This window comes from Amia ocellicauda, chromosome 9, assembly GCF_036373705.1.
Source record: "Amia ocellicauda isolate fAmiCal2 chromosome 9, fAmiCal2.hap1, whole genome shotgun sequence".
NCBI lineage: Eukaryota > Metazoa > Chordata > Actinopteri > Amiiformes > Amiidae > Amia > Amia ocellicauda.
In genome coordinates, this window is record NC_089858.1 from 16,454,466 (window position 1) to 16,475,689 (window position 21,224).

At 48.2% G+C, this 21,224-nt stretch overlaps 2 protein-coding genes across 6 annotated transcripts in view; one reads left to right on the top strand and one right to left on the bottom strand.

The window, feature by feature from the left end:
• Positions 1-443: 443 nt before the first annotated feature.
• Positions 444-8,865, top strand: brd7 (bromodomain containing 7). Of its 2 annotated transcripts, XM_066713459.1 has the most exons (17): positions 444-601; positions 1,092-1,306; positions 1,494-1,623; positions 1,940-1,997; positions 2,211-2,355; positions 2,596-2,706; positions 3,152-3,342; positions 4,123-4,255; positions 4,491-4,566; positions 4,809-4,916; positions 5,194-5,329; positions 5,628-5,739; positions 6,866-6,922; positions 7,584-7,677; positions 7,956-8,099; positions 8,258-8,401; positions 8,666-8,865. In XM_066713459.1, exons 1-17 carry the CDS (start codon positions 553-555, stop codon positions 8,722-8,724), a joined length of 1,962 nt encoding a protein of 653 aa, XP_066569556.1. In that variant the 5' UTR covers positions 444-552; the 3' UTR covers positions 8,725-8,865. The 2 variants fall into 2 exon arrangements, with proteins under 2 accessions (XP_066569556.1, XP_066569557.1); XM_066713460.1 differs by lacking the exon at positions 6,866-6,922.
• A 305-nt stretch (positions 8,866-9,170) lies between these two features.
• The window catches only part of adcy7 (adenylate cyclase 7), a 50,070-nt gene continuing 38,016 nt past the window's right edge, over positions 9,171-21,224 (bottom strand). For 3 of the 4 annotated variants that reach the window (XM_066713454.1, XM_066713455.1, XM_066713457.1), the window contains exons 9-27: positions 20,887-21,045; positions 20,554-20,686; positions 19,810-20,010; positions 19,424-19,467; positions 18,300-18,359; positions 17,522-17,602; positions 17,059-17,128; positions 16,810-16,907; positions 16,217-16,301; positions 15,758-15,895; positions 15,353-15,445; positions 14,909-15,087; positions 14,487-14,589; positions 14,151-14,309; positions 12,803-12,949; positions 12,505-12,612; positions 12,276-12,399; positions 11,548-11,672; positions 9,171-10,890 (exon numbers count right to left, since the gene is read on the bottom strand). In XM_066713454.1, the coding sequence (XP_066569551.1) occupies positions 10,744-10,890; positions 11,548-11,672; positions 12,276-12,399; positions 12,505-12,612; positions 12,803-12,949; positions 14,151-14,309; positions 14,487-14,589; positions 14,909-15,087; positions 15,353-15,445; positions 15,758-15,895; positions 16,217-16,301; positions 16,810-16,907; positions 17,059-17,128; positions 17,522-17,602; positions 18,300-18,359; positions 19,424-19,467; positions 19,810-20,010; positions 20,554-20,686; positions 20,887-21,045 (2,254 nt within the window). In that variant the 3' untranslated portion in view covers positions 9,171-10,743. The remainder of the gene's footprint in view (positions 10,891-11,547; positions 11,673-12,275; positions 12,400-12,504; positions 12,613-12,802; positions 12,950-14,150; positions 14,310-14,486; positions 14,590-14,908; positions 15,088-15,352; positions 15,446-15,757; positions 15,896-16,216; positions 16,302-16,809; positions 16,908-17,058; positions 17,129-17,521; positions 17,603-18,299; positions 18,360-19,423; positions 19,468-19,809; positions 20,011-20,553; positions 20,687-20,886; positions 21,046-21,224) is intronic. The other variant, XM_066713458.1, reaches the window with a different exon arrangement.

Below are 21,224 nucleotides of genomic sequence, written 5' to 3' on the forward strand. Positions count from 1 at the left end.
ATAGTATTAATGGTACGCATTACTCCTACTCTAAATACTATTGATTGGTTTACGATTATTGTATTATTATATATACATTTATAACTCAACAAATATACAAATACGAGCCCAATTTGCAGACAAATGAGACAAAGTCTGGTAAAGGACAGACAAAGTGTCAATCTGGAACAAAAAAAAAATCATACTGAACCAAAAAGTAACATGTTATTATTCCGGCATATTGACATTACATGAATACAATGTTTACTAAGATTAAACGTATTTAAGTCATGTCTAAAAAGTATTTTAAAGGCGTATGTCTGTTCATTAAAAGTGAAATGTCGATGTATGATTTTAATCTACCATATTTTTTATTCAACTCTGTCTGTGGTCGGCCCTGACCCCCGGCCGGCAGGGGCGCTGCAGTTACCCGCACCTCTCTGGACCTCCTCTCCGCCACTCGCCTCATGTGCTTCCGGGTGTCAAACGGGGCAAAACAAAAGAGCCGTGCCGCGGAGACGGGGCTGCTGAATACGCGTTTTCACCACCAAAACACTGCCGATTAAAACAAACATGGGCAAGAAACACAAGAAACACAAGTCGGAGAAACATACCTACGGAGGTAAATCCCCGAAACGATGGTCCCCAGGTCGCTTTCCTACCGATGGGCATGTTGTTGTATAAATGAACCGAGCGCTGTAATAACATATGAAAGTGTGGCGTTTTTAATATCTTGAAATACAATCTGTGAGGGAATTTAAATGAAAGTTGTGGATGCAGACTTGTTTTGCTGTAATCTAATTGAACCCGATTTTAGTTACAGATCTCTATGCAGTTGTTACTATATTCCGAACCGGTACCTTATTTTATTCACCACATGACATTATAAAGTATAACTTACTGTGCATAGGCGTAGAATTAGACAGCACTACCACATCCAGGGTGCCTGTGTTAGCGAGCTGGGACTAGTATATTTTGGACTATCCAGGTCCATTAGTGGTAATTGGTCATTAATTGGTTGTTAATTGTCAAGCAGCTGCAGCCTATCGGAGCAGGTTGTTGTGCATTAGCCTTGCATGGGACTGGACGCTCTCTGTTCGTGTCACACCCAGGGGAGTATGTGGAGAAGCCGCTGAAGCTGGTCCTCAAGGTAGCCGGGACCGAGGTGACCGAGCTGTCCACCGGGAGCTCCAGCCACGACCCCGCCGCCTTCGACGACAAGGCCGATCACGACAAACACAAGGACAAGAAGAAGAAGAAAAAAAAGAAGGGAGAGAAAGAGAAACACAGCCCCGACCCCGCTGTGGAGGAGAAGAAAAAGAAAAAGGTATAAAGAGCCCAGCCTCCAGTTATCTAAGCGGTGGCATCCCCAAGTATTGGCTTTCTCAACATTTATAGATAAATTAATAACTTGACCGCCCATTAGACTGTGGTTGGAGGGGTAGAGATTATGTACTCTCTCTCTCTCTCTCTCTCTCTCTCTCTCTCTCTCTCTCTCTCTCTCTCTCTCTCAGACAACCAAGAAGAAGAAAGGTCAGCAGTCGATGGAGACGGACGCAGACGAGCAGGAGAGAAGCCAGACCCCTGTCAGAGCAGAGCTGTCCCCAGACAAGCACATCAGCTCCCCCATGGCCAAGATGGAGGGTGAGTCCCCCGCAGTCTGTGTGCGCCCGTGTCGCAGCCTTCCTGCAGGCTCTCCCTCTCCCACCCTGACCCGTCTCACCCTCCCGCTGCTCAGGGAGTCGGCGAGAGGCACGGATTTCATACGGCACGGAGATTCGCTTTCCGTTTAGTCTTGCTTTTACGGGTATTGTGATGGAGGCAAATTGAGGGAAATGACCATTTCACATCCCAAAGTGAAGGCGCTCTGTTTGAAGGTGGTGCGTGCTGGTGATTCCGGTTACCAATCTCCCTAACTATGAAGCGTCTAACCCGTGACCCCCTCCTGGCTGTTTTTCAGAGAAAGAGCTGTCCCCCCTGCAGGAAGCTCTCACCCAGCTCATCAGGCAGCTCCAGAGGTGAGTGAGGCTGACTCTGTACCATCGCTGTCCTGTCTGCAGACAACTGAATAAAATGCCATGAGGTTATATTTTTTGTTAACTTGTCTTTTACTAAATAAAACTAATATGGGGACAGAACCCTTGAAGGCATGAAGAGACAGATTAGACACTAGACACGTTTACACTGCCGTTCCTGATCCTGGTAATTCACACTGACTGTCTGTTCTGTAGGAAGGACCCCAGTGCCTTCTTCTCGTTCCCGGTCACAGACTTCATCGCGCCTGGGTACTCCCTGATCATTAAGCGGCCCATGGACTTCAGCACCATGAAGGAGAAGGTGAAGAGAGAGGAGTACCAGTCCCTGGAGGAGCTCAAGGTAATGCTGAGCTGTGGAGCCACCAAACAAAATAGTGTCTAAATGTGCCCGGCTGCAGGAGTGATCATTACTGTCGCACAGCAGTGAAACCCTGTAGTGCTGCGTTCTGCGGTCCGCACACGTGTACCGTTAGAAGTGCCTGCTGCTGAAAGACCGATCGGGCAGTGTGCAGATCTGCACGGACAGTCTAGCTGTTTAATCTCCCGCGCCTCATCAAACTCTTAAACTTTGTCCATACAGGCGGATTTCAAAATCATGTGCGAGAACGCGATGATCTACAACAAGCCGGAGACCATCTACTTTAAGGCTGCCAAGAAGTTGCTTCACTCCGGGATGAAGATCCTGAGCCAGGTGAGGAGTGCTCTGCCCAGTAGTCCAGACGCCGGTCACAGCACTGATACCCATTCACAGAAACAGGCGGGTGACTTCCGGAATAACGGCTGAGTTGAATTGTAATGAAGGTCAAAACTTTTGTTTAAATAAATAATAATAATAATAATAATAATAATAATAAAGAGAATGCAGGGAATCATTGATGCTGCTCTGTGATTTCCAAGGTCTTTGTATTAGAAAGCCATACAATTTTGGGCTTCTAGAAACTCTGTCCCTCTCTGTCATACCTTATCCAGGGCAGCAGGGGGCGCAGGTGCTCTCTGCATTGAGTGTGAGGCAGCAGACAAGGGCCGGTCGTGTTACTTTCAACCAGAATCCCGATTTACAGAAATATAATCTCTCCAAGGCACATTTCCCCCTACGCCGGTCTCTGTTTTAGGTAACACTCGGTCCTACTTTGCAGGAGCGTCTGCTGAGTCTGAAACAGAGCATCGAGTTCATGGCCGACCTGGAGTGTACCAACAAGCAGGGTGAGCTGGGGGATGCGGCAAAGGAAGGAGGCCCCAGCACGGAAGAGCCCAAAGATGGAGAGGAGCCCATGGACACCTCTGAGCCCTTGAAAACACCCAGCAAGGCAAATAAGGACAGCAAGAGGTACTGCCCCCCTCCCCAGCCAAGACACACTGCTGGCTGTTCTCTTATAAAAAAAAAAAAAAAAAAAATTCACCATCCATCTTCAGGACTGTCTTGGCATTGATGATGTCATGGTTATTTTAATTGGTTTTCATGTAAATTCTGCCTGGGCTTGCTAAACCCCCTTGTCACATGCCTGTCTTGCTGAAGTCGATACTCCTCTTGTATGGAGGGGTGGGGGGGTGGCGATTGCTACATCACATTAGTCAATTCTGTATTTATGCGCTAGGGCCGCCCAAGTGAGCGGGCGCTTTGTGTGCTGCTTGCACTGCTGGAATGCTGCAACACAAAGAACGAGTGGAACGCCTTTCGCAGGTCCAGTCACGTCTGCCTCACGTCTGCCTCTCGCCTGGGTGTGGAAAGCCGTGTCCCACAAAGCTGCAGTGCCTGAGTGTCTGCTGCCCTCTGTGCTCTGCTCGGGGTTCAGGCACAAGCTCCTGGTTTTCACTGTTTATACAGGGATGTGGGTTGTCTGTTACAAGATACAAGAGTGACCCCCAGCCGCCATGCATGTGCTCTTTTGCTCCCAAGCTTTTGACTTGTAGTGTGTATATAAAACCAGGCAATAGGTAGGTGGTTGTATCACGGTGCGGTTTATTTACTCTTGTCGATCCGTCACCTGCTGTGCTGACCTTATTCCTGCTGTGTTGAAGGGAAGGTCTTCTGAGTTGTACATCTCAGCCACCTGATCGCTCCTCTCTGTCTCGCTCTCTCACCCCTGCCTGTCTGTGTTGCCTGCAGGCCCGACAGGGACTCCAAGGAGGATGTGGAGAGGAGCAGCAGCCTGGCGGAGAAGGAGCTGGAGCAGATCCAGAAGCTGATCGAGGAGTCGGGGGGCAAACTGACCAGCAGAGGGTTCCAGAGTGAGCTGGAGGTGAGGCTGGTAGCCACACCAGGTGGAGGGGAACATGGGTGGGGCAGGAAGGGCGATTCTCTAGAGGATAGTGTAGATGAATTGGAATGGTTTTGGCATCGCAATCAAAATATTTATCATCCCCGGCATTCAATCAAGATTATGGTCTGTTATCTTTCACTGCAGATAACACACAGGGCCTCAGGTCTGTAGTAGGGAGTGTTTGGTAACGGTGGGGACCTGTTTCTCCTTTCAGATGCAGTTTGAGAGACGGAAGTCTGATGGGACCACCACGCTGGGCATCCTAAACCCAGCTGACTTGGCAGTGGGAGGTAAGTCTGGGCAAGCTTGGTGAAGCCTTCTTTAGGTAATAGAGATGGAAGATGGCACAATGGCAGTTCATCCAAAGGACTGACTGCCTCCCAGCCCGTGCCCATGCCTGGCAACATCACCTGGGTTAGTGTGGACCACCAAGTTCACTCCAAACCATTCCCTTCGCTGGGACATTGTGCAGTGCTGAAGGTATATTCTGTTTGCCAGTACAGGGATGAAACTGTCCTTCTCTCTGCCACAGAACCAGGATACTGTCCTGTGAAGCTAGGCATGATGATGGGCCGGCTGCAGACTGGCATAAACACCCTGCAGGGGTTTAAAGAAGACAAAAGGAACAAGGTGACACCAGGTGAGTTTTGACCAATGCATTTGTTTTGTTTGTGTTTGTTACAATTATGAACGTATTTATGCTGTCTACACTTGAAGTAGGACTGAAGTAATAAGTGCAGGTTTAAAAAAAAAAAAAGAAAAAGAAATGCATTGATATTTAAAACTTTAAAATGCAGATCGCATATATTAGCAAGATATCATATGAGCCCTAAATGGACAGCACTGCAGCAACAATAGTATAGTGGTGGTAGTGCCGGCACTGCCGTGTCTGAGACCGGTCCGCTCTCTCTCCATAGTGTCCTACATGAATTACGGGCCGTTCAGCTCTTACGCTCCGATTTACGACTCCAGTTTTGCCAACATCAGTAAAGACGATTCGGACTTGATCTACTCCTTCTATGGGGACGAGCCCAGTGTCCAGGGCTCTCAGAGGTAAGTGCTCAGCGGGAAGCTGTCACTTCGCACAGGAAACCAACACTGAACAAGCTACCACTCAAAATAGTAACTACAGGTTGAGTGGGGCTGCTAAAGCAAACATCTTATTACCTAATTTCTTCTCACTGATGTTGAAATGGAACAGTTATAAACTGTCCGCTTGGTTAGAATTTCTTTTTTTCTTTCAGCATATTCAAATGCAGTGTTTAAAAAGCATTTTGTTCTGAAAATGTTGGTGTGGCCAACTTCAAAGCTAAAGCTTACCCACTTCCCTTCCCCCCCCCCCCCCCCACAGCATCCAGGAGTTCCTGTCGAAGGCAGACCAGTACATGAGCAAGATGGCAGACAACGTGTTGGATGCCCTGACCAACGGGGAGCACTCCAGGACCCTGAAGGAGCTCGAGACGGTAGGACTGACTCTGCAGGCTGAATAAAACCCCTTTCAGTATTGAGTCAGTTAAACACCAGCATTAAACACGGGGGGGGTTTCCCTTAACTGGTGGTGTGGCCTCACTATGTTGAGGAACTTCGTATAACATCCTTACATTCAAGGAACCCTTGAGGGGAAAAACCGAAGGGGAATTTGTGTTTTATTTGATTCCAACCACAGAATAAAAGTCTTCAGCTCTGTATACAACCTCCCGTGCAGTCAGATATAACCCCCTCTGGCTGCTCCGTGAGCCAGCATCCTTACCAGTCTTTAGGGGGCAGGATGAGGTTTTCAAATCTGCTGCCTGAGTGATGTTAGGACGGCTAGAGAGTGTGAGGCTGAGGCACGCTGCACTGTATCTGCCGAAGCGCTTCACGATCACAGGCTACATGCCATACTGGGGCAGAACCTGGCATGGAGGGGCATTCACAAGAAACATCTTTATCCCAAACGCATTCCTATACAGACATCTGGCACAAACCACTTAGTCTGGATACAGCAGAACCTTCTGATCCATTCTTAAATTAGTTTGTTTTCTGATAGTCTTAGATGAAACTAAGTAAATATTTCTGTGACCGGGGGGGTTATAATTTTTGGAAATTGCTTAATGTTTATTTTCTTATTGCCTACGATTCCCTGGGATTAACAACCGAGTACAGAGCATCTGTGGATTATCTCCACATATAACCCCCCACAGCTGTCATTAGACCAGTGGTTTTTTTCCCTCTCTGAGGGTTATTCTGAAGTTCAGAAAGGTGAGCACATGCTAATCCTGCCAGGCATAAGGTTGATGAAGGCTTTTGTTTTTGTATTGTTTTTTTTATCTGGTTTACTGAGCTTTGGGAATTAGGTTTGGTTTTGTGATTTGATGTATCGGTCATTATTATTGAATGTGCCATCTCTCACTTCAATAGGAAACGCAATATTCAGTACATCGACGTGATGAAATATCAGTTTATATATGAACACGGCTGCAGTGGCGACTGGCACAGACAGAGGGAGGCCTTCTCTCACTTGTGTCCATGTCTCTTCATGATGTTTTTCTGTTTATTAAACTGGGTAAATAATGGCTTCAAAAGACTCTATCCTTTCCCATGTCTCAGACAATCCCTGACAGTGAAGAGCAAGTGGGGGGAACAGAAACGGCGAGCGACGTGGAGGTAAATCCTGTCTCTGCGTCTGATCCTGCAGCACTACACCCCCCCCCCCACTGAGCACCACACAGCGCGGCCTAGGGCCTGAGACTCTGCTGCAGCTGTGTAAACAACTGCCTCGTGCGTCTGGGAGTCAGAGAAATTGAGAGGTAGCCCAGAGGAGGTTAATGGATGGGGTGATTGCAATTCTCCCCTATAAAGAGAACTCCCATGCTGTACTGCAGAGCTAATTAGCAGACAAACTGCAAAACCAGGTGGGCAGAAGAACTTGGAAATTAATCTGATGTTAAAGCTACTCTTAGATTTGTTTGCTGCCGTAGACCGCTGCCCGACAATCTTGAGCATCCCCCGTCCTGTGCCTGGTACCCAATGAGGCTCCTCGATCTGTATCCAGTCCCAGCTGGGGTGTTTACTGCTGCACTATGTCGTACTTTAATATCAGGGTTAGGGTTCATGGCAGGGAGGGAAGGGATCATACACTGAACTCATTAACATTAACAAGTCATCACAGGAAATTGGATCATCTTTATAAAACAAACCACATTTTTTTTTATCTTTAATGTAATCAGAACTGCTGCAGCTACAAATCAGCACGGTATTTCCTGTGCACCCCGCCTCAAACCATGACTCCCCTCTCTCAGCTCCACCCTTCCTCTCTCCTCTGCAGATAATCGAACCCGAGGCTGGCTGCAAGGACAGCCTGACTGCGCTAAGCTCTGTGGCTGGCTTGGACCTCGAACCCCAGCCCTTGGACTCTGAAGGTAAGGAGGGCAAAGACACAGGCCTCTGTCCCGCCAGCCCCAGCTTCAACGGTGGTCTCGAGCTGCATCAGGCAGTCGAATACGTCTGCTTCTCCACATAGTAGTGCGCAGTGAAGGAGTATTAATGTGTGCTTACCAAAATCACGATTACACAACATAAAAATTAGATTGAAAACCGTACCTTTGTTATTTACCCCCAAATATGAGAGCCGTGAGACTCCCTTCAGACAGGCAGGCAGGTCCCAGTGTGACGGCTCTCTCCCCTCTCTCCGCTCCAGAGGCTCAAAAGTTCCAGAAAAAGCTGGACGAGACGACGCTGCTACTGCGGGAGCTGCAGGAGGTCCAGAACGAGCGGCTCAGCGCCAAGCCTCCCCCCAACATCATCTGCCTGCTCGCCCCCAGCGCCAAAGAGCTGCTGCTGGGTACGCCTGTGTGTGGTTCCTGTCTGTGTTGTTTAGGTCCACGTGGCACAGCTGTCCTCCAGTCTCTTCCGGAGATCTGGCAGTGCTGGCCCAGAGCATGAGTTGTTCTGACCATGTCTCACCAAGGTGTCTCTCTCTCTCTCTCTCGGTCTGTGTAGCGGAGAAGGTGACCGGAAACCTGAAGGAGCTGGCGAGCCGCGTGTCCCCGGGCGACCTCGCCAGCCTGTACGGCATCAGGAAGGCTATGGGGATCTCCCTGCCAGCCGGGCTGCAGGAGGATGGCCTCATCGACCTCACCACAGGTCAGTGACGTTCCCTGCCATGCCATCCGCCAGCTGACTGGCATTGAGCTCCCCTGCCTGATCAGTGTCCCTCCGCTCCGTCACTGAGTTGCGACGCGGGGGCCTCAAAGTGGGAGACGTCTCCAGAGCTCCGCTTCCTGGGGGCCAGTCTTTTTGTTGCTGTCAGCTACACTAGTTGTGGCGTGGGGTTAAAATACCCTTGGCAGTTGCGATTGTGAATGGCCTGCATCAGAAACTGATTTAATTTAGTTCTTGTTCTTTCAGCTGCTGCGGAGTCTGTGGGGGTGTGTGCTGGCGGACAAGAAGAGGTCCCTGTGATATAAGCAGTATAAACCAGCACCATAGCTTAACATGGGGGGAGGAAAATAAACCATTTTCGGAGCCCTGGACATTTTGTTGTTGTACAGAAGATGCTGTTGCTTTGAGTTTGTACGTGTTTTACATAATAAACCCTTTTTCTAGGACACCTGTCTCACTGCTCCTGCCTCTCTGAAACCCTACCAGTTCAGTTGTGAAAGGTTAATGGGTTACGGCTTCGTGGTTCTTTATCCCTTCCTGTGATTCACGATCAGACACCAGGCACCGCGCAGTAGCCTCGCGAGCCGCAGAGGCAGCTGTAATGAAAAATGAGTCTCAAGGTGAGGCAGAGCATTTAATTCTAGCAGTAACGGAGAATAATAAGTCAGGATCCATTCATTAGTTTCCCAGAAGGTTTGTACAGCAGTTGCTCCCAGGGTCCTCCAGCACAAATAATGACCCTTTCAAAATATGTTTTGAAAATTGTTTATTGTGGACTGTACAAAAAAAAAAATGCAAAACACACACACACTTGCATTTGTTCCTCTTTGAATGATACCTGCATACAGAGTAAACGGGCAGCAACAGTTTTAAATAAACAATAAAAAAACAAGAGGGAGAGGAATGGAGGCTTATCACTCATTTGTATTTCAATAATAACAGCAGTTCTTCATTCATAATATGTTTGAGGCACATAAAGAATCAAGTTTACCAGAGGCAGTCTGATTACAAATGTCATCAGCACTTTGAGGCTCCTACTCAGTTTCCTTATAAACTTTGTAAAATAAAAAACATTCTATATTTCACCCTGCTGCTTCAGTAGGTATTGTATCAAAACATGCAGGAAATGAAAGCTAAATAATATCCTTTGTGTGGCGGAAATGGCAAAATAGGATGTAAATGGCACACACTCACATTGACCTATAGACGCAAGTACGTACAACAGCGAACGCACACACACTGACTGAATGAGGCTTTCCTTTAGTTGGCTCTGGACTGGTAGCTTTCCGTTCGGTTACAGAGATCAGGAATCATCATGACGTTTTTATCACAAAACCCTACCACCCACCCCCATATCTGTAAACTGTAAATACAAAAATCACAACTTTTAGCTGAATTTTTGTTTTTGTTTTGCTTTCTCTATTCATATTGATTGTACAGCTAAGGTGTGTGTTGGCATCCACACGGTGGCAGTGTTCATTCCTCCGTTTGGTTATGGATTTAGTTTTTGGGGAAAAAGCACGGCATTATCAGTGAGAATTTTGCAGGTGACTGAAAATAAGAGCCTTGGTTTCAGATAATGAAACCTTTTTTTTACGAAACACGACTAAACAACACATTACACAGTAATTACACAGAGTGCGCATCATAATCGAAGCGGGCCGTTCAGCATTCAGATTATTTGGCTTCCAGATCTGGGAATTAGGCGTTTGTATCACACTAAACAACAACTTGCTTTAAGAACAAAAAGAACAAAACAAAACAAAATACAGAGACAAGGAAATGTTTGACCTGTGAACATAAATAAAAACCTGTCTGAAACGCTCCTTTATTCTTCAAGTAAGTGCAAAACAGCAGCTCCAAAATATATACAAGACAAGAATTTACAATTAAAATAAAATGCAATCGAATAGCTAAATAAAACTAAGTTGTCACTCTAGGCAAATACTGAGTCTGCTGCAGTTTCTAATATTTCAGTCAATTCCCCACCTTCTTGTAAATGGTAGTGCTGGATTCTTCAATGCAGCGCAGAGGAGAATAAAATAAAATAAAAATAAAAAACAGTAGAAATCTTAACCTTTTTCTGTGGGGCGGTACTTCATCTCCATCATCATCTGCTCCTTCGACAGGTGACTTTTTTTTTTTATCCCCCCTCCCCCAGCCACCAAAAAAAAAAACATTTTAATGAGAGGAACCTTATTAATAATACTAGGTATATGGTAATTTAATTTAAGTAAAAAAAAAAAAATCTGAATAAAAGTGTAGGTTGTTTCTTCAAGTGTCTGGGGTGAGGCAGTGGCAGTGGGAGCGAGTGACCCACGCTCTCAGCTCAGAGCGATGCCCTGGGACTTACTCATGTCCGTGCACACAAAGAACGTCCTGAGCTCGCCCTTCCCCTTCACCTTGATCATCCCCCGGCACTCGCAGGAGTAGCCCAGCTTCTGCAGCACGTTGGACGTCTCCTCCGTCACCTGCAACACACACAGGGATCACTGGGCTTAGCAGTGCACAGCCGAGGAGGCAAGGAAAAAACTAACAACTCTTCCGGTTTACCCAAAAAAAGTAATTAGCAAATTTGAAATATAGCACTGAGTAAAGGATTCCTGCCCCTTGTCTCCTTATCAAAACTCACTGCATAACACCATTAGGTTTCCTGACCCATTTGTGGGCCAAGCAACTGCCTGAACCACAACACTGCTAGGCCTATACAAATCCACACGGGATTCAGTTATGTCAGTAGAGAAGCAAACCTAAACTTAACGAAAGACTATTTAATGGGGACTCTAACCCTAACCCCAGCACAGACCAAAATATAACCATTTAAATTCAAAATTTTACTAAATGCCTCAAAATGTTTTCGAATTGACTGCAATTCGTGTGAGCTGGCTTCTGTTGCTGATGTAGCGGTGAATGGGAAAACTCATTTGTTTACCATTCTCCATTTCCTTCAGAAGAAGCTAGGTTCATGAGTCTTAGTCTAGTACAGTCTATTACTGGCAAAAGCGTTTTCTGCAATTTGGACCGTTGGCCATCTGTAGAAGAATTCAAATCTGAATTCTCTCGGGCAGACAGCTGCCAAAAGTACGCCAGGGAACCCACGAGGAAAGGCACGGGATGAATTCGGGTACCTGGATTTTGCCCAGCTCTCCAGTGCTCTCCATTCGGCTGGACACATTGACCGTGTTCCCCCAGATGTCGTACTGTGGTTTCCTGGCTCCGATCACCCCTGCGATCACTGGGCCGTAGTTGATTCCTGACAGGACAGTGGGACACGGTGAGAGATGTTACAACACATTGGATGCTGGTGGAGAGACTGCGTGTCGAACACCTCCTCCCCCAAGGTGTGCAGACGTGTGCAGGAATGTCCGATCAATTAATCAGTTTTTATTTGGTATAGTGCACTTCGCAAGGTAGCCACAGAGCGTGCCACAGATTGAAACAAATCAATGTCATTCTTGGCATCTGTGCTCGTGATGGTGGCGTGTTATAATCACGCACAACACTGAAGCATTAAGACATATTACATTTGTATTGTGAATAAGCTGTATGTGTTTCTACTGGGAGAGGAATTAATTATACTCATAAACTGCTTCACAGACCCCAATCCCCAGGGGGAGGCAGAGCAGGCAGCTGTCTCTGGAGTGAACTCCCAGAGGAACACATCCACAGTGCCAGCTCTCGCTTTGCATCGGAGTATTGTGCAGGGAGGCTTAAGCATAAGCAAGACTTTTACATTAACAGAAAGCATAGAAGCCTTCCTTTAACAAGCCGAGGTTTTCTCCTGGACAAGGGAGCGCTGCCAGTCCCCCCCCACGATGATGGCGTCGCAGAGGCCGGGGGCCTGGGGGACACTCACCCACACGTAGCCGGAAGCTGTTGAAGGAATGGCGGTTGATGCCGTCCAGCTTCCCCACCAGGGCAATGGCAAACTCCACCATGTTCCCGATCTGCGTGTGCTGCCTCTCGCGGTCCTGCGCCGGCTAGGGAGACAACAGGAAGAGCCATCTCTCACTGCACTCTCTCTCTCTCACTGGGCAGATAAGCCCCTCTCCCTCACCCCCTGCCTGCTCTGCCCCCCAGCCCACCTGGTTGTTGTCCTGCCCGGCGGTAACGCTGAGCCCTGCTGCTGCCATGTACGTGCTGCCGATGGTTTTGATTTTCTCCACCCCGCTGAATTTAGGCTTCGACAGGAGCTGTGGGGATAAATCTCCAGCGGTCAGGCCTAACTGCAGGTCTACTACTTACCCAGTACAGCGTTGCCTCACTCACCCACCCACACATGCTGTAATACACTTTAGCCATGTATAGAGACACTTAAAACAAACACACCATGGATGAGTGCAAATTGAAAAAATTGTACATGTGGATTTTAAGGTAACCGACCTCGTCAAAGTCGGCGATGATCTCGTTCAGCAGCCTCAGGCACTCCAGGCCCTCCTTGTTGATGTCGCACTCCGTGTAGAACTCCTTGAAGTCAGGCACCGAGGCGAACATCACGCACACACAGTCGTACGACTTGTAGTACAGGTCCTGCAACGACACCGGGGACACAGTAGCCCGGGTCAGTGGGCCGCTGCAACAGACACGAGCAACAGCTACAACAGACAAACCACGAACAGGAGGACGCGACAGAAGCATTGCCGACGCCAGGCATTCCACGGCGCTCTTATGTTGGTGATGAGGAGCTTGCAGTGAGGAATGGATACACACCGCAATCACCACAACGGGCACCCTCATACAAAACACCTTCCATACCGCCTGCACTGGAACTATGAACGGTCTGTTTACCCAACTGCCACAAGAACAGCACTGTCTAGAAGCGTCTCCGTGACTGAGCTCTGTCCTAGCTTACTGCCCAGCTCTTCCACTTCTGATGTGGGCGGCCCTGGTATTCTCTCCCGCAGCTTGGATCCAGTTTGAGGAGCTTAACCGCAATTCACAGGACTAGCCTACCCTATGCCTCCATTCTCACAAAACACTGTTCCTTTGAAAGGGCCAAATATTTCTGTATTTCCAACAGACTTGGTCTGTTTTAACGAAAGCCTACAGTCTTTTTAGATGTTTTTTCCCCAGGTTTAAAAAAATAAACGTTTGTCCTTCTTTCAAAGCCTGTCTGTCTGAATAACATTGCTGCAGACCCTTGTGATTCGTGTCTGAAAAGTAGCCGAAGGTCAGTCTGTGTTTTATGAATGAGCTGGGGGAAGAAATTGATTGGAAAACACTATTCAACACATAAGAGAATGTCTACAAATCTCACCCAACACACTGGTAGACAAATAAGAACAGGATGTGCCAAATAATTCTTAGTTAGAAAAATAAGAGATTGCAGTCTGGGCTGTGGACTGTCAAGCAAGTTCCTCAAGTGCCTTTGATCATTTTAAACTATTGATGGACACCTCTGTGGCCCTGCTGTCAGTGCTGGTATGGTCTCTAGAAGGGGTGGGGCTGCTCTCTGGGCCTCTCTGCTGACTAGACAGCGCTGTATGGAAGGTAACCCTAGAGACATTGCATGACGTTGCTACTGCAGAGTGTGTGCACAGGCAGGTGATGTCACACATGGGTGTTCTGATGAAGGGATGGAGAGGGGGATTGTGAAAAATAAAGGAGGAAAACTAAAAATGGGTGGGCGGGGTGGTTGCCATCTGAATTTCCACAGCGAACAGTCAGTGTTCACGTGCAGGGCTCCTACCTTATACTTTTCAGTAAGTAAACTGTTTTTGAGGAATCCCACCTCGTTCTTTTTATTCTCTCCTACGAAGAGGGAGGCGACATGGGCGGGCAGCACATTCTCCAACAGCAGCCGGTTGAGGTTCTCCATGGTCTCGATCTTGTCCTGCTCCTGGCGGTTCTTGTTCTTCAGCAGGAAGTCCTGGCGACAGTAGTATTCAGTCTGGACGTGAGCGCAAGAGAGAAAGAGCGCGAGAGAGAGAGGGTGCCTTGTTCAATATCAAACATGTTCATAACATAAATGGGCAGAGATTGTCTGTGAGAGCACTGCCCTCATATATCACCAACAACCAGCTCCCCCCAAGACTGCTCTGGTGAGGTAATGGTATGTGGGGCTTACCTGTTGGGTTAGAAACACCATGGTGATGAGGAAGAGCGAGATATACACACAGCTCATCACCTTTGGGTGCTTCATGAGGCCGGACTGTTCCAGAATTGTGTCACTGAAAGACAAGGACAAGTCCGTCAGCATCACAAAAACATAGGGCCCAATACTTTGCATTTATCTTCCCCTCACAGCTTCACAGACTGATGTGTCAACTTGACAGCAAACATCCACTTTCAACACCTAGGATGTCAACACGCTCATCACAAAGGTACCATTCTGACTAAAGTGGTTAAACAATCCAACATTCAGCCTCCACAGGCTGTCCTCAGCATTTCTTGCTGATTTCATACAGTACCTGCCCAAGGCAAAAGACAAACAATGGGATGTGGATGAGGACCACCAAATGAAGGGTGGGGCGCGGTGGACTGGCGTACCTGGTTCCATTGGGGTACAGCACAGAGCCATAGCATTCGAAGAGATTACTGTGGGTTTGTAGGATGATGATGTAATAACCAATGGACGCCAGCACCAGGAAGATGAGTTTGAGCTCCACGCTGACTCGCAGAAACACCCCGCAGGCCACAATGCCCAGGAGACAGCAGTACACAACGTACTGAGGGAGAAACACACACACAACACACAGTGGTTACTCATGAGTATTGTGCACAAAACATACCAATGCAAGTCCACCATGGTTCTGCCAAAATGCACCAGGGATTTTTATTCCTTCATTTCACTTAATTTGAAAAACATCTTTGCTGACAAGACGGCAAGGGACAAATCCTCCACCCCATCTCTGAGTAGCCAGACTCTTGCATGTCTTCAGAGAGGCACTGTGGAGATGGGATGGCTGGGCTGGCAGGTGGGGTCATACTCACCGGCATGAAGAAGAGCCCATGGGATGCCTCAAACTCTGTGGCATTGGTTAAGGCAGCAGTGTTATTGCACAGCTCTGGGAAGGGGAAGAAGCACTGTGGGAGACAGAAGTGAGATCAGTTAAGCAAATTGCTGTACCAGAAGGGGCCAATGCCAGCAGCACCCACAAATAATGAAGAATAAAATAAGTGGTACAGACACTTTCTACGGTAGTATTCTGACACAGCGGCAATGAGGACGTGTGCTGCACACATTCATCCTCAACTCTGCTTGTGAATTGATCCAGTTACGGTGGGGAAATGCATTCAACGATAATGTGGACGGGGGAAGATCGGGGGCAAAAGCTTTACACGCACTCTGTACAGGAGAAGACAGAGCAATGCTGGAGGCAGCGATGGGGGGGTTACCAGATTGATGACGGCAATAATCAGGATCACGGCAGTGGAGGCCACGGCCAGAGGGAGGCGCACAAATGGCTTCTTGCCCACGGCCTCGGACACAGTGCTCAGCCACTGACAGGACGCCAGCCGCTCGGGGAAGAACCGCTGCCGGGAGGGAGGGGCGACAAAAAAAAATAACAAGTGAGTGTGAATGAATGAGTGAGTAGGGATAGGAAGTAAGCAAGATAAAAGGAAACACTTCGACAGAGGGTAAGTGAGAGTGGAACAGGAGAGAGAGAGAGAGAGACAGAGTGAGAGAGGACCAGGAGGAAGAGGTGTGCAAACAAATCCTTTCAAAAACATTCCTGGGGACATGAGACACAAAACAGTACCTGTGCTCTTAACACATATCTACACAAAACCGCACAGCAAGAGTGTAAAGCAACACGGCTCTTGATCCAGTACTTGGTGTGATCTTAAACTAACCGGCAGGTGTCCAGCGAAGCAGACACACAGGGTCAGCAGAAGGATGCAGGTGGACACCCCGAACGACACGCCCAGATCCTGGGGCCTGTGAGGACAGAGCAGAAAGCCTCTGTAACTGCTGTTTCTATGCGTCGTCTCCTTGAATGGGACAACAAACACTAGCACACATTGCAATGTATTTGGCAGCAGTGTATTATGATCAGTGTTGATGGGAGGTTTTTATGATTCCCTAGGCGACAAAATCGGGTGTGTAAGACAGTAACCTGAACAGGGCCATGAAGAGCAGTGGTTCATGGCCTGCTCAGACCCCACAGCTTTAATACACTGGAACAGGAAGATGTGCAGATGATGGAACATGAATCTGGACTGAGAAGCATCTGGGTATCAGATTTATTGCAATATTATCCCTATAGCCTTCCTCCCCTGCAGTGAGAGGTAAGGCATCACCTGACTGACCTCAAAATAGTAAATGGGAGTCATAGTCGGTCTATTACTTGTCCTCTTTCTCTCGTGTTTGTCACTCTATTATTTAGTCTAGGCAGGAGTCCATGCTGGTTTCTAATTTACTGAGTGAAAGGGAAGGGGATACTCACTGTTTTGCCACACACATCTGGACCACAAAGATACAAAGGAAAATGAAGCTGGCACAGCCGATGTAGTACTTGAAGCCAGGAAGATCGATGGCGCGATACTAAAAAAGAGAAGGGACGGGGCCAACGGTGACTGGACAGTCTTCAGTTTTTGCTGTAAGACCTTGAACATCAAACTGAACTAATTCCCCAGAGTTACTGTATATGGGCTCCAGACACAGTATCATATAGCTCAACAGTAAGGGTGCGTACCTGCTTCTCCAGCTCCTTCTTAGTGAACCACAAGGTGAAGCTGAACATTTCCTCTGATTTGATCCACTGCCTGAAACAGGAGAAGTGTGTGTGAGCAGAGTTGTCAGTGTGGAACAGGCAGGACTGTCCCCTGTCCACACAGCACAGCCAACAGGCACTGCACTGCTGACCACCGGACCCCTGCAGCTCTTACACACAAGACCACTCAGCCTAATAAAAAATTCTAACAATGAATACAAATATCTTCTGCCAGCTCCAAGAAAAACATAATTTTTGATGATAGAGAAGAGTAGATGATCATTGGTTTTGAATAGCAGCAAGCTGTTTCATTCCACTGGTGTCACTTAATGCAAGGAAGATCAAATCATTTCATACCCCATCTTTTTGGAGCTCCTTCCACACTTAACAATATCGGAGGAGCATCTCATCCTCTTTGGGAGGAGGACATTACAGACATACGTACTTGCTGGAGCTCAGTCCATCGATGGTCATGACCATCTTATTGTAAAGCTCCTCGTCGAACTTGCTCTTCTGAGACCTGTTCCTGTGGGGAGAAGGATGGAGTGAGAGAGAGTGGGCAGTCACACAGTGTTCTGTGGACCAGTCGTGGCTGTTAGTGATGCAGCATGCGGACAACCCCAATGCGCACACGCAAACCACACCGGGGTCTACTGTGAGCGCTTGTTCATTGGCCTACGGAAAATTAGTGAAAGATGTGAGCTGTGACTAACAGGACATGCCAACCACGACATTAGAAGACCGCACCAGTCACCTCAGTGTGCATCCTGCCTGATGGAGGACATGCTAAAACACTTAGAGGTGTCCCTGTGCTTTTCCCCTCAAACTACACGCTTTGCTGTCCAAATGTACGTGGTGACGTAACTCCAGTAGAGTGTATAAATCTCCTGTTTGGGAGACCTGGTCTTTTGGCATAGTGGTTTTTTCCTCTTTTGGGTGGTGCCATGAGGTGAGGAGCGCTTGGAGGAGCGCTTGTGAGGGTGGGGTTCGAATCCCGAGCGGGGGGTGCTGGGGTAGTATGGAAGTACGACTGAGTGTCCGGGTTGTTGTTAATGGCCATGCTTGTTTTGTGCCATGCAGCCTGCCTCCTGAGCCCCAAGATGTCCAGGCAGAGGTATGGACCGAGAGGCAAGATGCTCAGAGGGACAGAGGTGCAGAGAGAGAGCACCGGGGTGTTAGTGGAGTGACACCAGAGTGCAGGCAGGCCAGGGCACACCACTCACTTATAGCTGACGAATGGAGAGGTGGAGAGAGAGAAGGGCTCCTCCAGGGACTCATCCAGGCTGTCAGAGATGGACAGTGAGAGACACACATTGAGCACCGCTCAGGAAAGGGGGCATCCAGGGGACGGACAATTGGAGTTAAGCACACATCAAGCCCTCAGGCAACAGGAGCCAACAGCCACCTAACCCCAGAGCACTGCCCCAGCGCCAGCCACCATACCACCAGAGCACTGCCCCCAGCGCCAGGCACAGCCAGTCCCAGCATGACCCAGTGGAGCTCCAGGAAGACAGGTGGAAAGGCGTTCACTTCAGGCTCCAGCCTACACAATACAGCCATGCTTGGTGCCAGTCAGGTGACATGTCTGACCTGCTGCAGCCAGCAAGGCCACTTGAAACTGAACCCCAGGAGATATCAGAGCCACGGTGTCATTTACTTGTACCGTTCAGAGTACGTACGCTGCCTGACACTCTGCAGAAAAAGAACAGCAGCTACATCTAACATGAAAATGACTAAAACTAAAAAGCCTTCTCTCAGGTTAAACTACCACGATTTTTTTTTTTTTTTTTTTTGAGAAACCGTCAAAGCTTTAATTCATGTTCAGTTCACACATTAACAAATATTTGTCTTGCACATGGCCCAGATTTTGCAGACAGTAAAAGAACAAAATAACATTTAAACTTCCTGTAACCAACCCCCCACCACCACCACCACTAACCCCTCCTTCACACACACAACATCATAAAACTAAAATAGTATGAGGTGCCCTGTATTTCAAATTCAATACTGCATTTAATTTTCCAACCAAACAACAACCAAAGAAAACAGAACAAAATCACTCTGCTGGCTAGAGAAATGGGATACTGAAGCACAGTTTATATTCATACGCTGCACTTTTCCCATATCAATTAATGAATTACCTGTCATCTTTGGTTTAGTTTCCCACCCTCCCTAAAAAACAGTTTGGTCTGCTAGTCCTGACGGCCCCAGATGCACTCTCCCCATTTGTACACTGTGCCTTTGACTGAGGTAGGGAATTCCCTGGCGGAAACTACAGCAAACCCCCTCTGTCTGTGTAGTGAGGCGCAGTGACGGGTGAGTGTTTGAACTGGAAATGGGTGCCTACCTGTCTGTTGTCCTTGGACAGACGAGTGAACGCAAGGGTATGTCCTGAAAGGGAAAACACACGTGGTATTACTCAGAGGGCCTATTCAGCCTGGCTGCAGCTCGCATCAGGACACAATCATCGATAAAGACTGCATAGAGCAATCACACCCCCCAAAAAAAAAAAAAAAAAAAAATGGAAAAGCAATTACGTAAATGCACTGACCCATCATATTTGTGAGCTTACTTAGATTTTAAGGGAATTTGTACAGATAGTGCTACCCAGTGTATGTCACGGCCTGCAGCTTGCAAACCTGCACCCACTCAAGTGCTGTGCCAGCAGGGCCTGGGGGAGTTCAGTGAGTGCTGGGCCTCTGATCAGGGGGCCACAGGGCAAAGCGGGGTTACCTTGCGCAGTTTCCCATTGGCGTGCAGGTCGCAGTTTCCCGTTGGGGTGCAGAGCTCGCGGCTTTGCAGGTGAGCGAAGGGCTTGGCGGCGCCCCAGGACTCTAGGTACCGCGTCATCCTCACTGACGCTCGCATCTTCAGCCCGTCGTTATGCCGGCACTGCTTGGTCTTCCGCTGGCTGCTCACAGATGATTCCTTCGACTGAGGGGAGATGGGGGGCAGAGATGGGGGGGGTCAGCAGATATACCTTGCATCACTGCAACCGGTTTTAATTCCCCACCAGGTTACACTACCAGAACTGCCCAATTTCTTCTAAGTGCGTCATCTCCCCCTGTCTGTGGGATAATGCGTGGGTGGTCACAATAATTCCCACTCCATCACTACAGCTTATTTTAATATGGCCAGAGAACCATTAACTGGCTCAGTGCACTGTAGAACCCAGCCACGGCGGTGCTGTGGGAGCGCTATCACCACCAGGGGAAGAACAGTGGCAAAGCCACATGACATCATTGCGTCTCCTTGCCAAAGCCTCCTTGAAGTCTATTAAGCTTTGGGAAGGACACCAATCTAGCCGTTACCAGCAGGGGAACTTGCCCTTTCCACAGGGGACATTAAGCACATCTTCTCATTCTCTCACTGTGCTTAAAAAAAAAAAAATACACCATTGGAAAAAAAGCCAATTCTAAGCTACAGTGAGAAGCAGACAGGCGGGGTTTCTGGGTCCTGTGTGCAGGGCAGGCCTACCCGGGGGTCGATCACCAGGTACGTGTTGATGTTCTGCTCCTTCAGGTATGGATCCCGCAGATGTCCGTTGCCCTCCTCCACCTCATAGGCCTTGTTCAGGTGTTTCAGGGTGGCCTCTGTGATGTGGACACGCCTGCAGAGACGCACAGCACAGAAAAAGAAACTTAAATGCATCATACGAGTGTTCAGACAACGTGAAAAACTATAGTACGGTGTCTTAGATATGCCCAGGGTATGGTATGCTGGGATCTTCCAGAACAGTAAAGAAAAAGAAGGAAAAACAAATTCAAATATAATCCAGGTAACATGACACTACTCCAATCCAGGACTCACCCCGGCAGCCCTCCTGATTCCATGTGATTGGCTAAGGTCACGTCATGTGACCACACATCAAATTGCCACTTGCGCAGGCCGATGACACCGCACAGCACGTTGCCAGAATGCACGCCCACCCTCATGTTGATGTCCACGCCTGTGGCCTCCCGCACCTGTCTGGAGGGACAGAGCAGCACAGTGAGACCCCTGCACACAGAGAGAACATATAGAACACAGTCCCCCCGCTCCTCCAGCTGACCTGGTCACTGACACACTGGACACTATGGTCATGCAATACGAAGATGCCTGATAAGAAGACCAGTTGTGGTTTTGGCTTCATGACTCATGACTCATAA